A 14,547-nucleotide genomic window follows, 5' to 3' on the forward strand; every position below is an offset into this window, starting at 1 on the left:
CTAATAAGGCTAACCCTACTACCTACCCTAATACTTATCCTAGTAACCCTTACTTTAGTACTACTCTCTATATCCCTTCTATCTTTAGTAATATTAAAGACCTCCTTAGCATTAAGCTCTACGGTTACTACTTTTATATCATGTTAGGCTCTAGTTAGGATAACCTTAATAACTCTATCTATAACGTTATTACTACTACTAGTAGTATAATCCTCCCCTTCCCTAACTTTAGTAATACTAAGGATGAAGAGGAGAACTACTTAGGCCTCTTCCCTCCTAGCTCTATCTAGTATTAGATTATTATAGATAAGGTTATTATTAGTCTTACCCTATATAACGCCCTACCTATACCTAGTTATAACGCGTACTAGATCTTACCTACTAAGCTATATATGCTTATTACTATTAGTATTACTAAGCTGCCCTAAGGCTAGTACTATTTAATCTATACCCTACCCCTATTCCCTTACCTTAGTATTAATAAGCGCTTTATAGTCTAGTAGGGCTACCTATTACCTAGCTATATTACTAACTACTATATCTACTTATAGTAGATCTATAGTAATAAGCTAGAGCATAATGCGTTCATTATTTACTACTCTAATACCTACCTCTTTCTATCCCTCTCCCTTAGTAATATAATTAAGGCTATAGGTAGCCTTATCCTTAACCGCCCTAGTAGCCTACCTAACTATAAGACCTAGTTCCTTACCTACTCTACTAGTACTAACATCCTACTATTTAGCTAGCTACCTAATAAGTATAAGTCTAGCTAGGGTCTTATCTTCCCTATTAAGTAGTTCTACTACCTAGTCTTTATCTATATTAGGAACCTCCCTAATCTAGGCTATATTCTCTATAAGTACCCTAGTAATAAGGAGTTCTAAGCCTACCTTATCTCTTACGGCTTTACTAATAAGTAGGCTACTATAGTAACCCTAGTAGCTCCCTTAGCTTACACCCTTTCCTTACTATGCCCTTTATATAGTAGATTAGTATTATATTTAACGGCGTAAGAGGGGGGTATTATTATAGTTTCTAACTATTTACATCCTTAGATAGATTCTATAAAGTATTAGGCTTAAAGTACTAATTCTCTATATATACTTACTTAGATTAGTACTTTAATCCTACTATTATAAGACTAGCTTACTATAACTAATTATTACTATAAGAAAGGAGTTAACTTACGTATCTACGTCTTAATCTCCTAATAAGAGGACTATAGATTATATAGCTACTAGACTATTAGGGTCTTAGACCCTTATCTCTTATAGTCTTTAACTCTAGAGGGACGTTAAACTAAATAAATAAATAAAAACATTCATAGCATGAAAAAGTAATGAAGATTATGTGAAGATTTCGAATGTAAACTACGTGAAGCTCTCTACGATAAATGTACATGACAACTTCAAACTCTCGTGCTGACGAGGGACCTCAATGTCCAGAACCAACGTCCATTACACCACCCTTTCCAATGAAGTCCATGCCGTATGGTGCGCGTGGTTGGATCGGGCTTCCGCCAGAGCTGCCGCGCCTACGAGCCTTTGGCCTGAAATCGTAGTTTCCAAGACTCGGCGGCAAGTCCTCAACACTTGTACCCCATGTACTCTCAGTTCTTCCAAGGGTGAGGACAAGTTCCTTGCCCTCAGTGAAGAAAGAGTGATCAATCCAGTTTTTGGTGTACGGCTGTCCATCCAGGGTCGCATTCTGGATGTAGATGGCTTCGTAACTCGGGTCGAAGTTGATGTTTCGGATAGTCGCGGTTCGGTTCGTGGTAGGGTTTGTAATGTTGACGCTCTCGAAGAATGGAGGGGTGATGAGATACACATTCTGCCCGGGGATGACAAGTGTACCCATCATACACAAGGCCACATAAGCACCGAGGGTTCCAGAGTCATCATTGCCTGGCAGACCATCGTACGTGATTCCGAACGAACGAGGAATGTAGTAGTGGACGCGACGCGCAGACTCCGCAGGCCTCCCGGCGTAATGGTATTGATACACCGTGAGGAAGGATGGCTCGTTACCAATGTACGTGATGTTTTGGTCGTGGAGATAGTTGAGTCGACGAACGTACTCGGCTGGTCCACCAAGCGTGCTAATTAAAGTGGCCTGGTCATGGGGCACGTAGAACATGTATTCCCAGATACTTGACTCATACGACTCCACCGAGTTGACCTGCAGCGAGCAAGGCCTGCCCTGAACGGGGTCGACAAGCGAGCAAGCTAGTGGATCCTGGAAGCCAAACGTCCCGTTCAAGTAACGTGGCTGGTAGAAACCCGTGAAGCCTGTGTTGGAGCCGTTGCCGAAATTAGACGTTTGGGTGCTCTTGAATAGATTCCGCCAGTTACCACTTCGTTCTTGGTACTTCGTAACGTCAATCTCGCGACCACCTGCGGCCCGGGCGAACTCCGAAATGCAGAAGTCATTGTGGGCGTACTCGAGATTGCGCGATATGCTTCGAGTAAATGGTCCGAAACCCTTGTAGTCGAAGTCTTCGACGGGAATGTAACCGAGCCTCTTCCAGCTGTCAAGACCACCACGTCCATGGCAGCACCAATCATATGGCTCTTCCTCAGCGTCCTTGACAATGGCCTTGTAACCATCATCCCAATTGATGCCGGATGTGAGACCTTTCAAGAACCCGTCGGTCAAAACCACATCGGCATTGGAACCTCCTGACCAACAATCAGTAATCCGCAGTGCTCAAGCTGACGCGGGAGACGAACCCTGAGTGAAGCCCTTGGTCAGGGTCATGCGACATTCTGGTAGCCAACCGATGTAGCGATAGGTGTCGATGAGGGATCGAATCATTCTTTCCACTTGGCTTGGATCAACCAAGGTGAGGAAAGGAAGCTGGGATCGAAACTGATCCCAAAGACAGTAGAAGGAGTCAAAGTACGGTTCGTCGCTCTGCCATAGTGGATTCTCTCCCGTGTAGTCCTGGGGGTTGACAAAGGTCCGGTAGATGCCACTGAAGAAGTTGACCAGCAGGTCGCGGTTGACGCCATTGGTCGATGCAGAGATGGGGCTGAGTTTGGCGCGCCATTCGTCGACTCCTTGGTTTTGAGTCGTCTGGAAATCGAAGTCGGGAATCTCGCGCTCAGCGCTCTGACAAGCTTGGTTCTCACTGATCAAGCTCAGTCCAATTCGGGCCAGGACTTCACCGGACTGAGAAAAGCGCGTAAAGCCACCGCCGGGAAGCGGGTAGCCGTTGATGCCTTTCGAGATGGTCAAGTCTTTGACGTCTGCGCTCGCTCTGCTGTTGACAAAGATGCCGTTGTCGTGAATACCGCCGCTCCTGTAATCAGCACAGAAGTAGGCGACGTAGCTCCCCTGTCCAAAGCTGGCGTTGAAGCGCGCGTTGCCTGTCATCCTTCCAGTAGAACCGTCGACTCGGATGGTACCGTTATCGCCTCGCGAGTCTTGCAAATCCGTCAAGTCCAACAGCAACATCGGATACCTCGCATTGATGCTGGCGTCAGGCTGTGGGTACTTAAACCGGAAGAGCGACGCATGCACCGCAGACGTCATGTCGACTGTCACTCCATTTTCAAGTTGAACTGAGAAAAAGTTGGGCGAGGCCCTGACAGTGTCGTTTCGATATTTCAACTTCCGAGCCTTTTTGGGGAATTTGCAGTTGTTGATGTCGTCCTGTGGACAACCGGGCTCAGGGAAAAAGGCGAATAGGCCGAGAGAAGCAGATCCTCCAGTACCAGAGTCGTGCGTAGCCGAGAACCCAGTGACGTTTGATCCATCGGAGACGAATCCGCCTTGGTTGAGTTGACTGTCTGTGTCGGGACAAGCCTTGGCCATTCCTGACATCCAAAGTCAGCCACCATCCGCAACAATGATTTTTCCTGGGAACCTACCGAATGGCCTCGTTGCGCCGACAAACACATTTCCTGGATACTATCAGACACATCCGAGGCAAAGGATAGGATTACGAACCCCCGTTCAGGGAACCAATCAATTGGTTGACATATTGGAGGTTGTCGATCTCCGTCAGTTGCGCGCTGCTTGGGAGGACCGTCAGGGTCACCAACAAAAGCTGTGTGACTGTTTTCAAGCGCATACTGCCATACATGTCAGGACTTGTCGGCAAGAGAAGCGACCGGATTTCTTTGCATGCAGGCGGGAAGCCACGCAGAATTTAAGCACACATTTAACCATCCAGCCTTGTGTGCGGGGTTTATTTCCCATCCCCTAGCCATGTACAGAGAAAGTAATGGCCTTCAAAATGCCAGGGCGGGATAAGGATGCCAAGGAGGCACCCAGAGCATGAACAGGCATATGGTTGGTTCTACAGCAGACGTTGAAATAGGAAGGTTCTTTGCGGCAGGATTACTGCCGCCATGAAGCTCGTGGGCTAGGGATCCTGCCAAATTAGCGGCTCCAAGCGAGACGAAGAGCCTGGGAAAATGACATGGGTTGGCTTTGGAACGGACCGGCTGCGAAGGCAAAAGGGGAGATTACAGTTAGAATCAGTCAGGGCCGATGAAACGGGACAATAAACCAGTAACGAAGCTTTGCCCAAGACTCTGAGTCGGAAGTGTGCGGATGGGTAAAAAAGATGGCTGGAGCGAGGCAGGGCTCGGTGAACTGAGTGGTCATCTTGGTTGGCATCGGTCGACGGAGCTGGAACTGGACTACGAGCACGCGGGTTAGCTTCCGTGTTTGTCGTGTCGTTGAAGCAGCTGTCGTGCACGTCATCCCAAAAGACTAAGATGAGAATGGAGGACGTCGACGGGAGGCGGAGCAGCAGTAAGGTAGCGCCGCTGTTTTCCTACTGTACGCCTAGCCCGGCAACGTTTTTTGTTTTTGATCCCCAAGCCTTGCCTGCTCGACTTGTCGACGTTATGGTTAAAGGTTGTCGTCCACACCGCCAACTTTGACTTTCGGCTGGTTAAGCTTGGGCTCCCGCCCGTCAAAATTTACAAACTGTAAAGCCAATCTTCGTCAACCTTCTCCCTCCCGCCATAGAAGCTCACGGGTTCTCAAAAACACAAGGGACGCACAGACAGATCTGCCGTCCATCTCCCGCAGCCATCCCGGGCAGGTGTTTTTGCAACAATACCCCCCTGCCGTCCCCTTGTTTACACCACTGTGGCACACTTGTTTGCGAGACAAACACCGAGACACGATTGGTGACCACTGTGTTTTCGTTGCACCCGTGGATGTTAATCCAGTTTGCCCTTTGACAATGCAATTTTCTTCGCCACTGCATCTGCAATTTCCCAAAATACCCTTGCTCTTGTGCTGTCCGGCTCCGCCACTACGGTAGGACATCCGCGATCAGCGTCCGTACAAATGGTCGGATGCAGGGGCACACTTCCTAATAGTTCGGTCCCGAGTTCCGAGAAGCGCTCGCGCATATGCGTGGCTCCGCTTGCAGAAGTAAAGATGGGTGTCTCTGTGTTGCAATGTGGACAGTGAAACATGGCCATGTTTTCCACAAAGCCTATGATGGGGACGTTGACTTTGCGAAACATGTTGACGCCCTTGACAGCGTCTCGGAGGGCAACGTCCTGGGGGGTGGATACAACCACAGCTCCGTCAAGCTCAATCTGCTGGGTAATGGTGAGCTGGACATCTCCAGTGCCGGGTGGTAGATCAAGCACAAGCACATCGAGGCCGCCCCATTCGACCTCGTGAAGCAATTGCTGCAGTGCCTTCATAACCATCAGCCCACGCCAGACGACGGGAGCATCCTCGCCGACCAGATAACCCATGGACATGGACTTGACACCGTAATTGGACAGAGGGATCAGTTGATTATCTTTGGATCAGGTCAGACGATGGCGAAGCGGACACGGTGGTTCCTGTGCGTAAGACGAACTTGCCGACAGTCTGGGTTCTTCGGAGAGGTTGAAAAGAGTAGGGATAGATGGCCCAAAGATGTCGGTGTCGAGAATGCCGCTCCGCAGGCCGCGACGGGCGAACGAGAGGGCAAGGTTTGCTTTCGACGATCAACAAAAGCAGTCACAAGGTTCAGAAAAGCCAACCTGATATCGTTGACTTCCCGACTCCTCCCTTGGCCGAAGAAACGGCAATCACTTTGCCAACATCACGGACTCGTCGCTTCTGAGGTAGACCTCGCTGCATCCGGGGAAGCTGTGGCGGTGCGCCGGAGCGCGGCAAGCCCTGCAAAAGTTGTTGCTAAGAACCCAACACTGCACGAGGCATTGGCTGGGACTCACCAACGGGTTTTCATGCCTCAAGGTCCTCAAGGTCGAAAACAATCGCTGTCGCATGACGGGTGTGAGGTTGTGTCTGAGTGTGGCGTCGTGGTGATGGAGCTGTGCCGGCGGAATGCCGCCCAAAGGCCCGGCCGTGTCCGCTCGGACCCCTGCAGCTCCATTCGCCGTCCCAGAAATTTTGTAGTCGCAACAAGAACATAAACTTCACGCACCAGCCATTGCACCCAACATGGCCAAACCGAAGCGGTCAAAAAGTCTGGCGGAACAGATCGCTGATCTCGACGGCCCAGCGCCCAAAGGTTAGCCTCTAGATCCATCACTCTTCATTACCCGGAAGGCGCTTTTGCTAACTGTCTTGGCCAGACTTCGATCCCGAGGAGCCCGACACTTTCGCAAGCGGCAGCGACGACTCGGACAGCGGTGACGACAACACCGATGCTGCGAGGGAACACTACGTTGAAGTTGGGTGGGTCAATTCCCGGACAATGTCTGCAGAGCACCTACTGACTCGCAGCAGAGAAAGCAAGCTGCGCAAGAAGGATGCTGCTCCACTAGGGCCCAAATACAAAGGCTCCCGCGTCACCCGGGACGACATCGAAGGCGAAGAAAGCGACGATCCTTTCAGCAAGGGATTCGAAGACGAAAGCGACGATGAAGACGGCGATGACTTGTCTAAGGATGGCTCTGGAGCGGAAGATGGGGAAGATGATGAGGAACTGAGTGGATTCTCGGAAGAGGACGAGGACGAAGACGGAGACGCATCTGGTTCCAACGACGAAGACAAGGAGACGGATGGCGCAAAGCCGAACAAAGGAGCCTTTGACCGCTCCGAGCTGCGCAAGATTGTGAGCGAAGAGCAAAAAACTGTGGCTGCGACGCTTTCTGAGGCGGCTCGAGCCGATGCCGAAAAAGGTCGCGCCGTTAAGACGCAGCGCAAGACTTTTGACTCGCTCCTCAACACCAGGATCAGGCTGCAAAAGGCCCTCGTCGCGACCAACTCGATGGTCGCCCAACAACCTGGAAAGGCCGACGGCAGCAGTGAGGGCCATGAAGACCCTGTACGGGCAGCCGAGGAGGCAGCCTGCAATCTCTGGAACACCTTGAATGACCTCCGCGAGAGCCTCTACACTTCGCGAACGGGCCAGAAGCGGAAAAGCGTTGAGATCAGCACATCCACGCCGGTTCAAGACGCCTGGATCCACATGAGTTCCTACGAGGATGCGAGTGTACCGCATCGTCAAGCAGTTCTGGAGAAATGGAACGCCAAAGCCCGAGGCGTCACTGCTCTTCCGACCAAGAGCAAACTCAACAACACGGCGCAACAAGGTCTAGTGGACGTGCTCGCCTCTCAGTTGGCCGACTCAACTCGTCTGGCGCAGAAGACGCGCATGCCGCGTTCGTGTGCCCCACTTCAAGCCAACGCGGGCGTCACGGAATCGGCTGACGTCTTTGATGATGCGGACTTTTATGGCTTGTTGCTCAAGGAGTTGCTGGAACGGCGCAGCGAAGAGAGCGCATCTGGCGCCCTTTCTGGCATGAGTTTCAATGTTCCGCACTGGCAGGCTGCGCGCGAGGCCAAGACCAAGAAGCACGTGGACACGAGGGCCAGCAAGGGCAGGAAGCTGCGGTACACGGTGCACGAGAAGCTTCAGAATTTCATGGCGCCTGAAGATAGAGGCTCATGGGTAGAAAGGCAAGCCGAGGAGCTTTTCACTGGCCTGCTTGGCAGGAAAGTTGGGTTAACAGAAGACGCCGTCGAGGAGGCTGAAAAGAGTGAGGATGAGGATCTTGGAGAGAAAGGATTACTGCTGTTTGGTGGATCAAAATGAGGGGACCTCTCCAGAAATAATCAAGTGTCTAGGGTATCGAACGCCTTCAAGTCATGCCAGTATTCGTGCCTTGGAATGCATCTCTAATGCTTTCTAGTCGTCATCAGACGCGTACCCAACGAGTGTGGTCACACTCTTCTTCTTCGCGACGTTTATAGGGCCTGTCGATCTCTCCTCGGGCTGACCACCTGAAAAGCGGCTACCAACTGGATCATCACCTTCCGCCCGCCTCCTTTTGATACCCGCAATGATGTGTGTACTGGTTCGCGGTCTTTCGGAGAGGAAAGGATCCAAAGCCACCCTCGTGTTGCCCTCAAGCGTCTGTTGCAGTGCTTTCTTGCTGCGCTCAATGCATTGCGCCGCTTTGGGTTTCTCCTTTGATCTTGGCTGTGATGTTTCTCTCGATGTTGTATCTCGTCGACGATCGTTAGTGCAGTACGGAACCAAAATTTGTTCAGTAAGAGACTCACCGAACAGAGGCTTTCTCGCCACGCCTAGTAAGTCTCCATCATCTCCATCGCGGCCAAATTCAATCATCTTGGCCCTCTGCGCATCCACCTCCTTTCCGTCAACGATGTCAAAGCCAATGCCATATTTCACTTGCAGGCTCTCTTTGACCTCGTCTTCCTTCTCTCGATCCTTTCTTGCCTCACGAAAAGGCCTCCTCAAACGCTTGTTCGCCGCATAAGGATCCGCCCAGTCTTTCTCCCTCCACGCCCTCAACTCCTCAATCCGCCGCTCCTCCATCTTGCCCTGCTCTGCCTCAGTCTTCTTCCCTTCAAACGCCGCAAACGCATCTTGTCTCCTCCGCTCCTTCTCTTCGGCCGTCACTATTTCAAATGTGCCATCCTGAACATCTTGTTGATACAGCTCCCTGGACCCGGTATCTCGACGCCGCGCGCCCTCGGTAACCACATACTCGCTGTTCTGAGGATCGGTACGGATGGCAATGGTCCCGCCACAGGCGCCGTGTCGCATGCGAAACTCCCATATCGGCGTGCTATGGTACTTGCCCACGCGCTGCTTCTCCGCGTTGAAGCGCACGCCCTGGCCGATGATGTTTTCGGGGTCGCAAGTTGTGCACCAGATGGCAAAGGGCATTTCAAAGCGCACCGTGAGGATTCCTTGGTTGATCTTGCGCGCGCGCTGCCCGAGAGGATGCGACGACGTGTTGAAGCGCGGCGGAGACGACGTGCTGGGCGCATAATAGCGCCCCATGTTGAAGCCCTGCATTCTGGCGATCGACGCAGAGGGGCTTTGGTGGAGGTTGGGCGTGGGTTTTCAGTCAAGGGTTGAGGCTCGGGTTCGCAGTGAATGAACTGTGTCGCGGAGTTTATCATGTGGAAGCCGTGTTGAAGACGTCAGGGAGTATGCCAGAGTCGGAACTTGTGAACGTCCGAAACACCGATACCTTGACCTTAGTGATGGCACTTGCATTGCCGAACTAGGCAGGTTTGAGCGAGCGAGGACCATGAAAATTGAGCTGCGCTCCTTCTCGAGATGATGGATCAATTTGCAATAATCGCTATCTTTGCGATGTTTAGGTTGATGCTCTATCTGTTTATTACTGTCTATCCTCCAAGCTGGACTATATTTGTCCTTCACATTCGACCGTGAGATTCCAGCGGCAAAGATCTTAAACAACCTTGATGGGACATGCTCCTTATGAGCAAGGACAACGTCCGGGCAGAACCATGAGGAGACATGGTAGTGAGGGCGTCCGATCGCTTCCAGGAGGACTCGAACAGAACGGGCTGTGGGGCATCCCTTTGACGACAGGTTTCTGCGTCTCGCTTTCTCTCTTGTGCGAGTGCCGCACACATTTCTGCAAATGAGAAATTGGGACTGGATTGGTGTCCACAAGCTGGAATATCCTACATTGGAGACGGATTATGCTTCATATTTGACCTGGTGTGAGAGGTGGAATTGGAAAGGCGGACCAACGCCAGTATGCAGGGTCGAAGTTTGGAAAAATGAAAGACTCCTGCAGAAACATCCCCATTGCAAATCGTTCGAGTGCTCAACCCCGTGGCCGAGGGAGCGGCCGTCTTCGACCAGCCGTCGTAAGTCTTGAGAGGCGAAGAAAGGAAAGAAAAGTGGTTTCCATCGCTATGCATCGCAAAAACATCAACCGAAAAGGGACAACGGTCGAATTTGCCACAATGATCCTCCCGTTGTCTTGTGGCCCGATTGGTCTCAAACTAAATCTTCTACTGCCCATTGGATAGCATGAAGCTTGGGTTTAAAAAAAAAAAAAAAAAAAAAAAAAAAGACGAGGTTTTTGTGAATCCTCTGCGCATGCGACTGCCAGGTGGTTTGATGCCGAATCGCGCTCCAAGAAACGTGGTAGACGCTGAACGGACTGCGCCCAAGCAGCCGACTACCACATGTCGTGGCCTTCGCCGTCATCTTCATCATCTTCGTAACTCGGACTTCTTCTTGCCTGTCCATAGTATGGTTGCTGTTGGTGCGAAGGGCTTTGGCCAAGGTAGTGCTGACCGCTCGAGACGCTGTAGCCATTGGAAACGGAGCGGCCCTGATGTTGGTATTGGGAGGACATGTGAGGTTGAGGCTGTGGAGAGTGCTGGGATTGGGATTGTTGGTACATGGCATACGATTCCGAACGATTCTGAGCCATGCTCGAACTGTGGTCATGTTCTGGCGACTCCGCTTGATTTGCGTAATGCTGCGCGCCTTGGCCGGACCCTTCATAGGCCGATTCATGAGTTTCAGCCTGCGCTTGTTGCTACACATGATGTTAGTGGCCGTATTTCTCTCCTAGTGCTTGTGACACTTACATCTTGATACCGTTGGTAGGTGTTGAATTCTTCAGGTTGTTGCTGCTGCTGCTGCTGCTGTTGACGCCGTTGTTGCTCTTCTTCCTTCTTCTTTTGCTCCTGGGCCTGGCGCTGCTGCTGCTTCTGCTGCGCAGTCTGGCCGATTTGGATGTGTGGGTGCATCTGCTGCACCTTTGCAAGGTAGGAGTACATGAAATTGCTGAGGAGCACTTGGGAGTAAAGTTCGCGGCGTGGGTTTGCCAACTTGATGTGAGCCATGCGGTATATTGCGCGTTCCTCGAGGATGGAGAATCGGGTCCAGTTGTAGTCGATGTCGGGCTTGAGAATGCGCGGTGGGGGATCTGGCGAAAGTCCGCGTTGCAGGCTAACCTTCTTGCCACCGGAATCGCGGTCACCCTTCTTCTTGCTTCCTCCAAATATGGATGAAAAGATGCCTTCCTTCTCCTTCTTTTCCCCACCGGAAGTCTTGCGGCTGCTCGTCTTTTGCCTTTCTTCGTCGAGCTTGATGCTATTCCGGTCCAACACTAGGCTTTCCCTTCCGCGTCCCTCGTCAATTGATGACTGCAAGACATCGAGGCGGGTAGCGTCGTGCGACTTGTCGACCTTCGTGAGCTTGGATTTCGTCTTCCGCTCCTCCTTGTCCTTCTTTTCCTTCTTCTCGGCTTCGTCGTCGTCGTCCTTGTCGTTTCCTTTGCCCCGCGAAAACCACCCCCAACTGGCCTTTCTAGAGCCTCCTTCGGAACCTTCATCCTTGTCCTTGGACTTTTTGTCTGCTTTGTCTTTCTTCTCATCAGCAAATGTCGGTATGATAGACAACGAATCCGTCCGGGTAGCACTGGTATGTCCAGGTATTGCCGAGGGATGGGACGCCATGTCATCGAGAGTCTGAGTTGGTGGCTTACTGGCCTGGGCTTTCTCCCGCAAGCTCTGTCTTCCAGGAGGTGGGCGGGGGACTGGAGTAGGGGGTGGTATCCTTGGCGACGTGAGAGTCGGAGGATTCGCCTGCGCACGATCGGCCGAGGACTTTGAAGACTTGCGTTCGGGGTGTTGCGCTGGAATTGGGGGCGGTCGATCCGTAGGCGGCGGCGTCTCCACGATCTGGGGAATTGGGGAGGCAGGGGTCGAGGATCCGGTGGACTCGGGCCTGTTTGCGCTGTATCCTGGAAGAGATGCTGTGGTACGGCCATTAGATCCAATCCGTGAGTGGAATGCTCGAGGTTGTTGCGGTGCCATATGCTCACGGTGTGCTGAAGTTTGTTGCGTGGGCTCTTCTGCCGATCGCGGGCGTGGCTGATCTGCGCCTGTCGTAGAAAGTCCATTGGAGGGTGAGCGTGTTCTGCTCGGCCGGGAAAAGTTCTGGGGCGGGTCATCCTTGGTGCTGTTGTTCGAAGGGACAGGGTCCGTGTGCACTCGTTGCAGACCTAGCTTGATCTCGGGGCTAGACGAGGAGACGGGCGACGATATTGGCGAGTCTTCGCCATCGGTTAGGTCTCCTTGCCTGTTGGCCATCCTGCGACTAAATGGTATTCGCTCGCCTTTTCTTAGGCTACCTCGCCGGTAGTTTGTCCTGGTCGAACGTTTCAAGCTTTGACCAGCGGGTTTGACGGGGAGGATCGGCACATCGTCGTTTTCCTGGGATTCGGAACCAGACTCGCCTCCTTCGTTCAAACTCACTTTCCTTACAAGAGATGCCGGGTCTTCGGTCAAGCTTTCAAGCTGCTGCAGGGTCGGGTTGTGTGCCATTCCATTTTGCTGTGACAGGGATTTTTTCCTTTCCAAACGCTCGGCACCATCGTGATAGCCGTTTGGTCCGTCCACCTGTTTCGAGAGCATTGACTTTTTTCTCCGCAATCCACCGATGGACCCATCTCTGCTCAAACCTTCGGGCGACAGCATACCTTCGTCAATGTCTCCAGATCTACGCCTGTGACTGGCAACCTTTTCCTCGATAAACGTCTTGAACTCCTTGGGAGCGAGCTCGGGGTGGACCCTTGCGGGGACCCAAAACATGCGCGAAGGATCGTCATCGTCGGCAGAATGGGAAGGAGCGACGGCGGGCATGGGGACGTTTGAGGCAAACGAGGGCAGATCTGGATCCGAGCCATGCACGTCCATGGACATTCGACGTATTGCCTGGAGGTTGCTCAGTTCCTGAGCGACGGCAGCAGGGCTCGACTGGGCGTCTATGTCTTGAAACTCAAAGGGCTGGTTGGAGCCATCCGAGTCGCGCCTCGTGAATCGCGGAGGCGACATGGGGGAGCGGTCGTAGGCGGCGCTGCGGCGGTTGTATGTGTTTTCGCGGGGAGAGCCATTCTGGTGGTTGCGGGGCGGCGAGGAGGTGTGGGCGGACGAGGGAGGGGAGCTGGGGTGGTGGTAGTGGAAGGAGTCGGTACTGCTGTTAAACGACTCGTTGGTGGGCGAGCTGATGAAGCTCAAGGGTCTCGAGTCGCGGCGAGAGAAGTCATTTTCGCCGTACATGTCTCCAATAGCCTCGGTGATGTGGTGGTTGTCGTCGGTTATGGAGAGCTGGGGAGCATGGCCACGCCTGGCCTGGTACAAGCGCTCGAGATGTTGCTTCCGGTCTGAGACCTGGCGGACGAGAAGGGGGCAGAGGTCAGCAAGGCAGAGTAGGGCAGCGAGGAAAGGAGGGCGGTGGGCAGGACGAGCGATCTGCTGTGTAGCCCGGGGCCTGCATTTGGGGGGGGAGCGAGCGGAGAGCGGGAGGACCAACCTGCATGGCTGCTCGAGGAATAACGCAGATCCTCGTCGCGACTCGACCTCGGCGACGTTGCGGTCACAAGGGGGCGGCGGGTGCTGAGGGCGAGCGCGGGCGAGGCTCATGGATCGGGGGGTAGAGGAGCAGAGCAGACACTGAGGCTGGGCATGACCGCAGTGCAGCAGAGGGCGAGAGGACAGAGCGAGCGGAAGCGGTCGTGAGGTGGTGCGGCGGCGGACGTGGATCGTGTACAGTACGATGGATTGCAGGTCCAGGTGGGTGTGTGGGCGGCGGGTGCCAAAGCCAGAGCCAGAGCCAGAGCGCAGTGGTGCTGGGGCTCGGCGGCCGTGGAGAGCGGTCAATGGAAGTGGGTAGAGCGTCCGGACGCCCCCTTCGGTCGCGAAGTAGGCTTTTGGGATAGCGCAGACGCAAAAAGACGCTGTATGTATCAAGACAATCGACTTCGACTGCCTGCAGATGTTCTGATCTCGCGGTCCCTGGCGGCATGCTAATACCAAGGGGTCCCGCCAGCTCACCATGGAACCGAAGCTACCTACCTAGGTGCTGCTACCATCACCACTGCTTATTGCCAAAAAAGCCAGCGGCACAATATTATAAGAGGGCTCTTCGAATGCTGCAGCAAATGATTGCTGCTCGGGCTATTTGGATGCTTTTTAGTTCTGGCTCGTCAAGATACCATGTGCCATGGATGGATGGATGGATGAATGGATATCCTTAGAAACTTATGTTGACAGGTGCCATGGCACCTTCCTTCGCCCCCGCGTCACTTGCATGAGCAATATAAGAAGAACCAGGCGCGCCGTCTCCACGAGCTCGCGAGTTGGCTGTCGTCTCACATCCATCTTTGCCCTGCTGGGCTGTCCGTCCCTGTTTCACGTGCGACAATGAGCTGAGCTGACCGGACCTTCGCTCTCCCACTACCTACCACCTTCCTACCTATCTACCTACCTACCTACCTACCTACATGCCTACACACTTGA

The 14,547-nt window shown here is 52.8% G+C and overlaps 5 protein-coding genes across 5 annotated transcripts; 1 reads left to right on the forward strand and 4 right to left on the reverse strand.

Annotated features, from left to right (window-relative positions):
- Positions 1–1,295: 1,295 nt before the first annotated feature.
- On the reverse strand, positions 1,296–4,185 carry IWZ02DRAFT_447353 (glycoside hydrolase family 92 protein). The gene is made up of 4 exons (XM_066767282.1): positions 3,955–4,185; positions 3,876–3,908; positions 2,733–3,821; positions 1,296–2,681 (listed from the first exon to the last, which is right to left on the reverse strand). The coding sequence occupies exons 1-4, from the start codon at positions 4,088–4,090 to the stop codon at positions 1,438–1,440; spliced, it is 2,502 nt and encodes an 833-aa protein (XP_066624805.1). The 5' UTR covers positions 4,091–4,185; the 3' UTR covers positions 1,296–1,437.
- A 998-nt stretch (positions 4,186–5,183) lies between these two features.
- IWZ02DRAFT_468698 (nucleotide binding protein-like protein) lies at positions 5,184–6,257 on the reverse strand (the record flags this gene model as incomplete). The annotated part of the gene is made up of 4 exons (XM_066768648.1): positions 5,184–5,782; positions 5,843–5,962; positions 6,009–6,147; positions 6,204–6,257. 4 exons carry the CDS (start codon positions 6,255–6,257, stop codon positions 5,184–5,186), a joined length of 912 nt encoding a protein of 303 aa, XP_066624806.1.
- IWZ02DRAFT_215558 (apoptosis-antagonizing transcription factor) lies at positions 6,000–8,079 on the forward strand. The gene is made up of 3 exons (XM_066762744.1): positions 6,000–6,502; positions 6,567–6,669; positions 6,721–8,079. Exons 1-3 carry the CDS (start codon positions 6,433–6,435, stop codon positions 8,030–8,032), a joined length of 1,485 nt encoding a protein of 494 aa, XP_066624807.1. The 5' UTR covers positions 6,000–6,432; the 3' UTR covers positions 8,033–8,079.
- Positions 8,080–8,227: 148 nt separating this feature from the next.
- IWZ02DRAFT_358198 (CWC16 protein) lies at positions 8,228–9,265 on the reverse strand (the record flags this gene model as incomplete). Its single annotated transcript, XM_066764319.1, has 2 exons — positions 8,228–8,414; positions 8,472–9,265. Coding segments are annotated over 2 exons (981 nt in total), but the record flags the coding sequence as incomplete, so codon positions are not given.
- Positions 9,266–10,280: 1,015 nt separating this feature from the next.
- On the reverse strand, positions 10,281–13,809 carry IWZ02DRAFT_215606 (uncharacterized protein). The gene is made up of 4 exons (XM_066762746.1): positions 13,562–13,809; positions 11,733–13,419; positions 10,831–11,609; positions 10,281–10,778 (listed from the first exon to the last, which is right to left on the reverse strand). The coding sequence occupies exons 1-4, from the start codon at positions 13,565–13,567 to the stop codon at positions 10,413–10,415; spliced, it is 2,838 nt and encodes a 945-aa protein (XP_066624809.1). The 5' UTR covers positions 13,568–13,809; the 3' UTR covers positions 10,281–10,412.
- Positions 13,810–14,547: the final 738 nt, after the last annotated feature.

The sequence above is a fragment of the Phyllosticta citriasiana genome (assembly GCF_038021145.1).
Source record: "Phyllosticta citriasiana strain CBS 120426 chromosome Unknown IWZ02scaffold_4, whole genome shotgun sequence".
NCBI lineage: Eukaryota > Fungi > Ascomycota > Dothideomycetes > Botryosphaeriales > Phyllostictaceae > Phyllosticta > Phyllosticta citriasiana.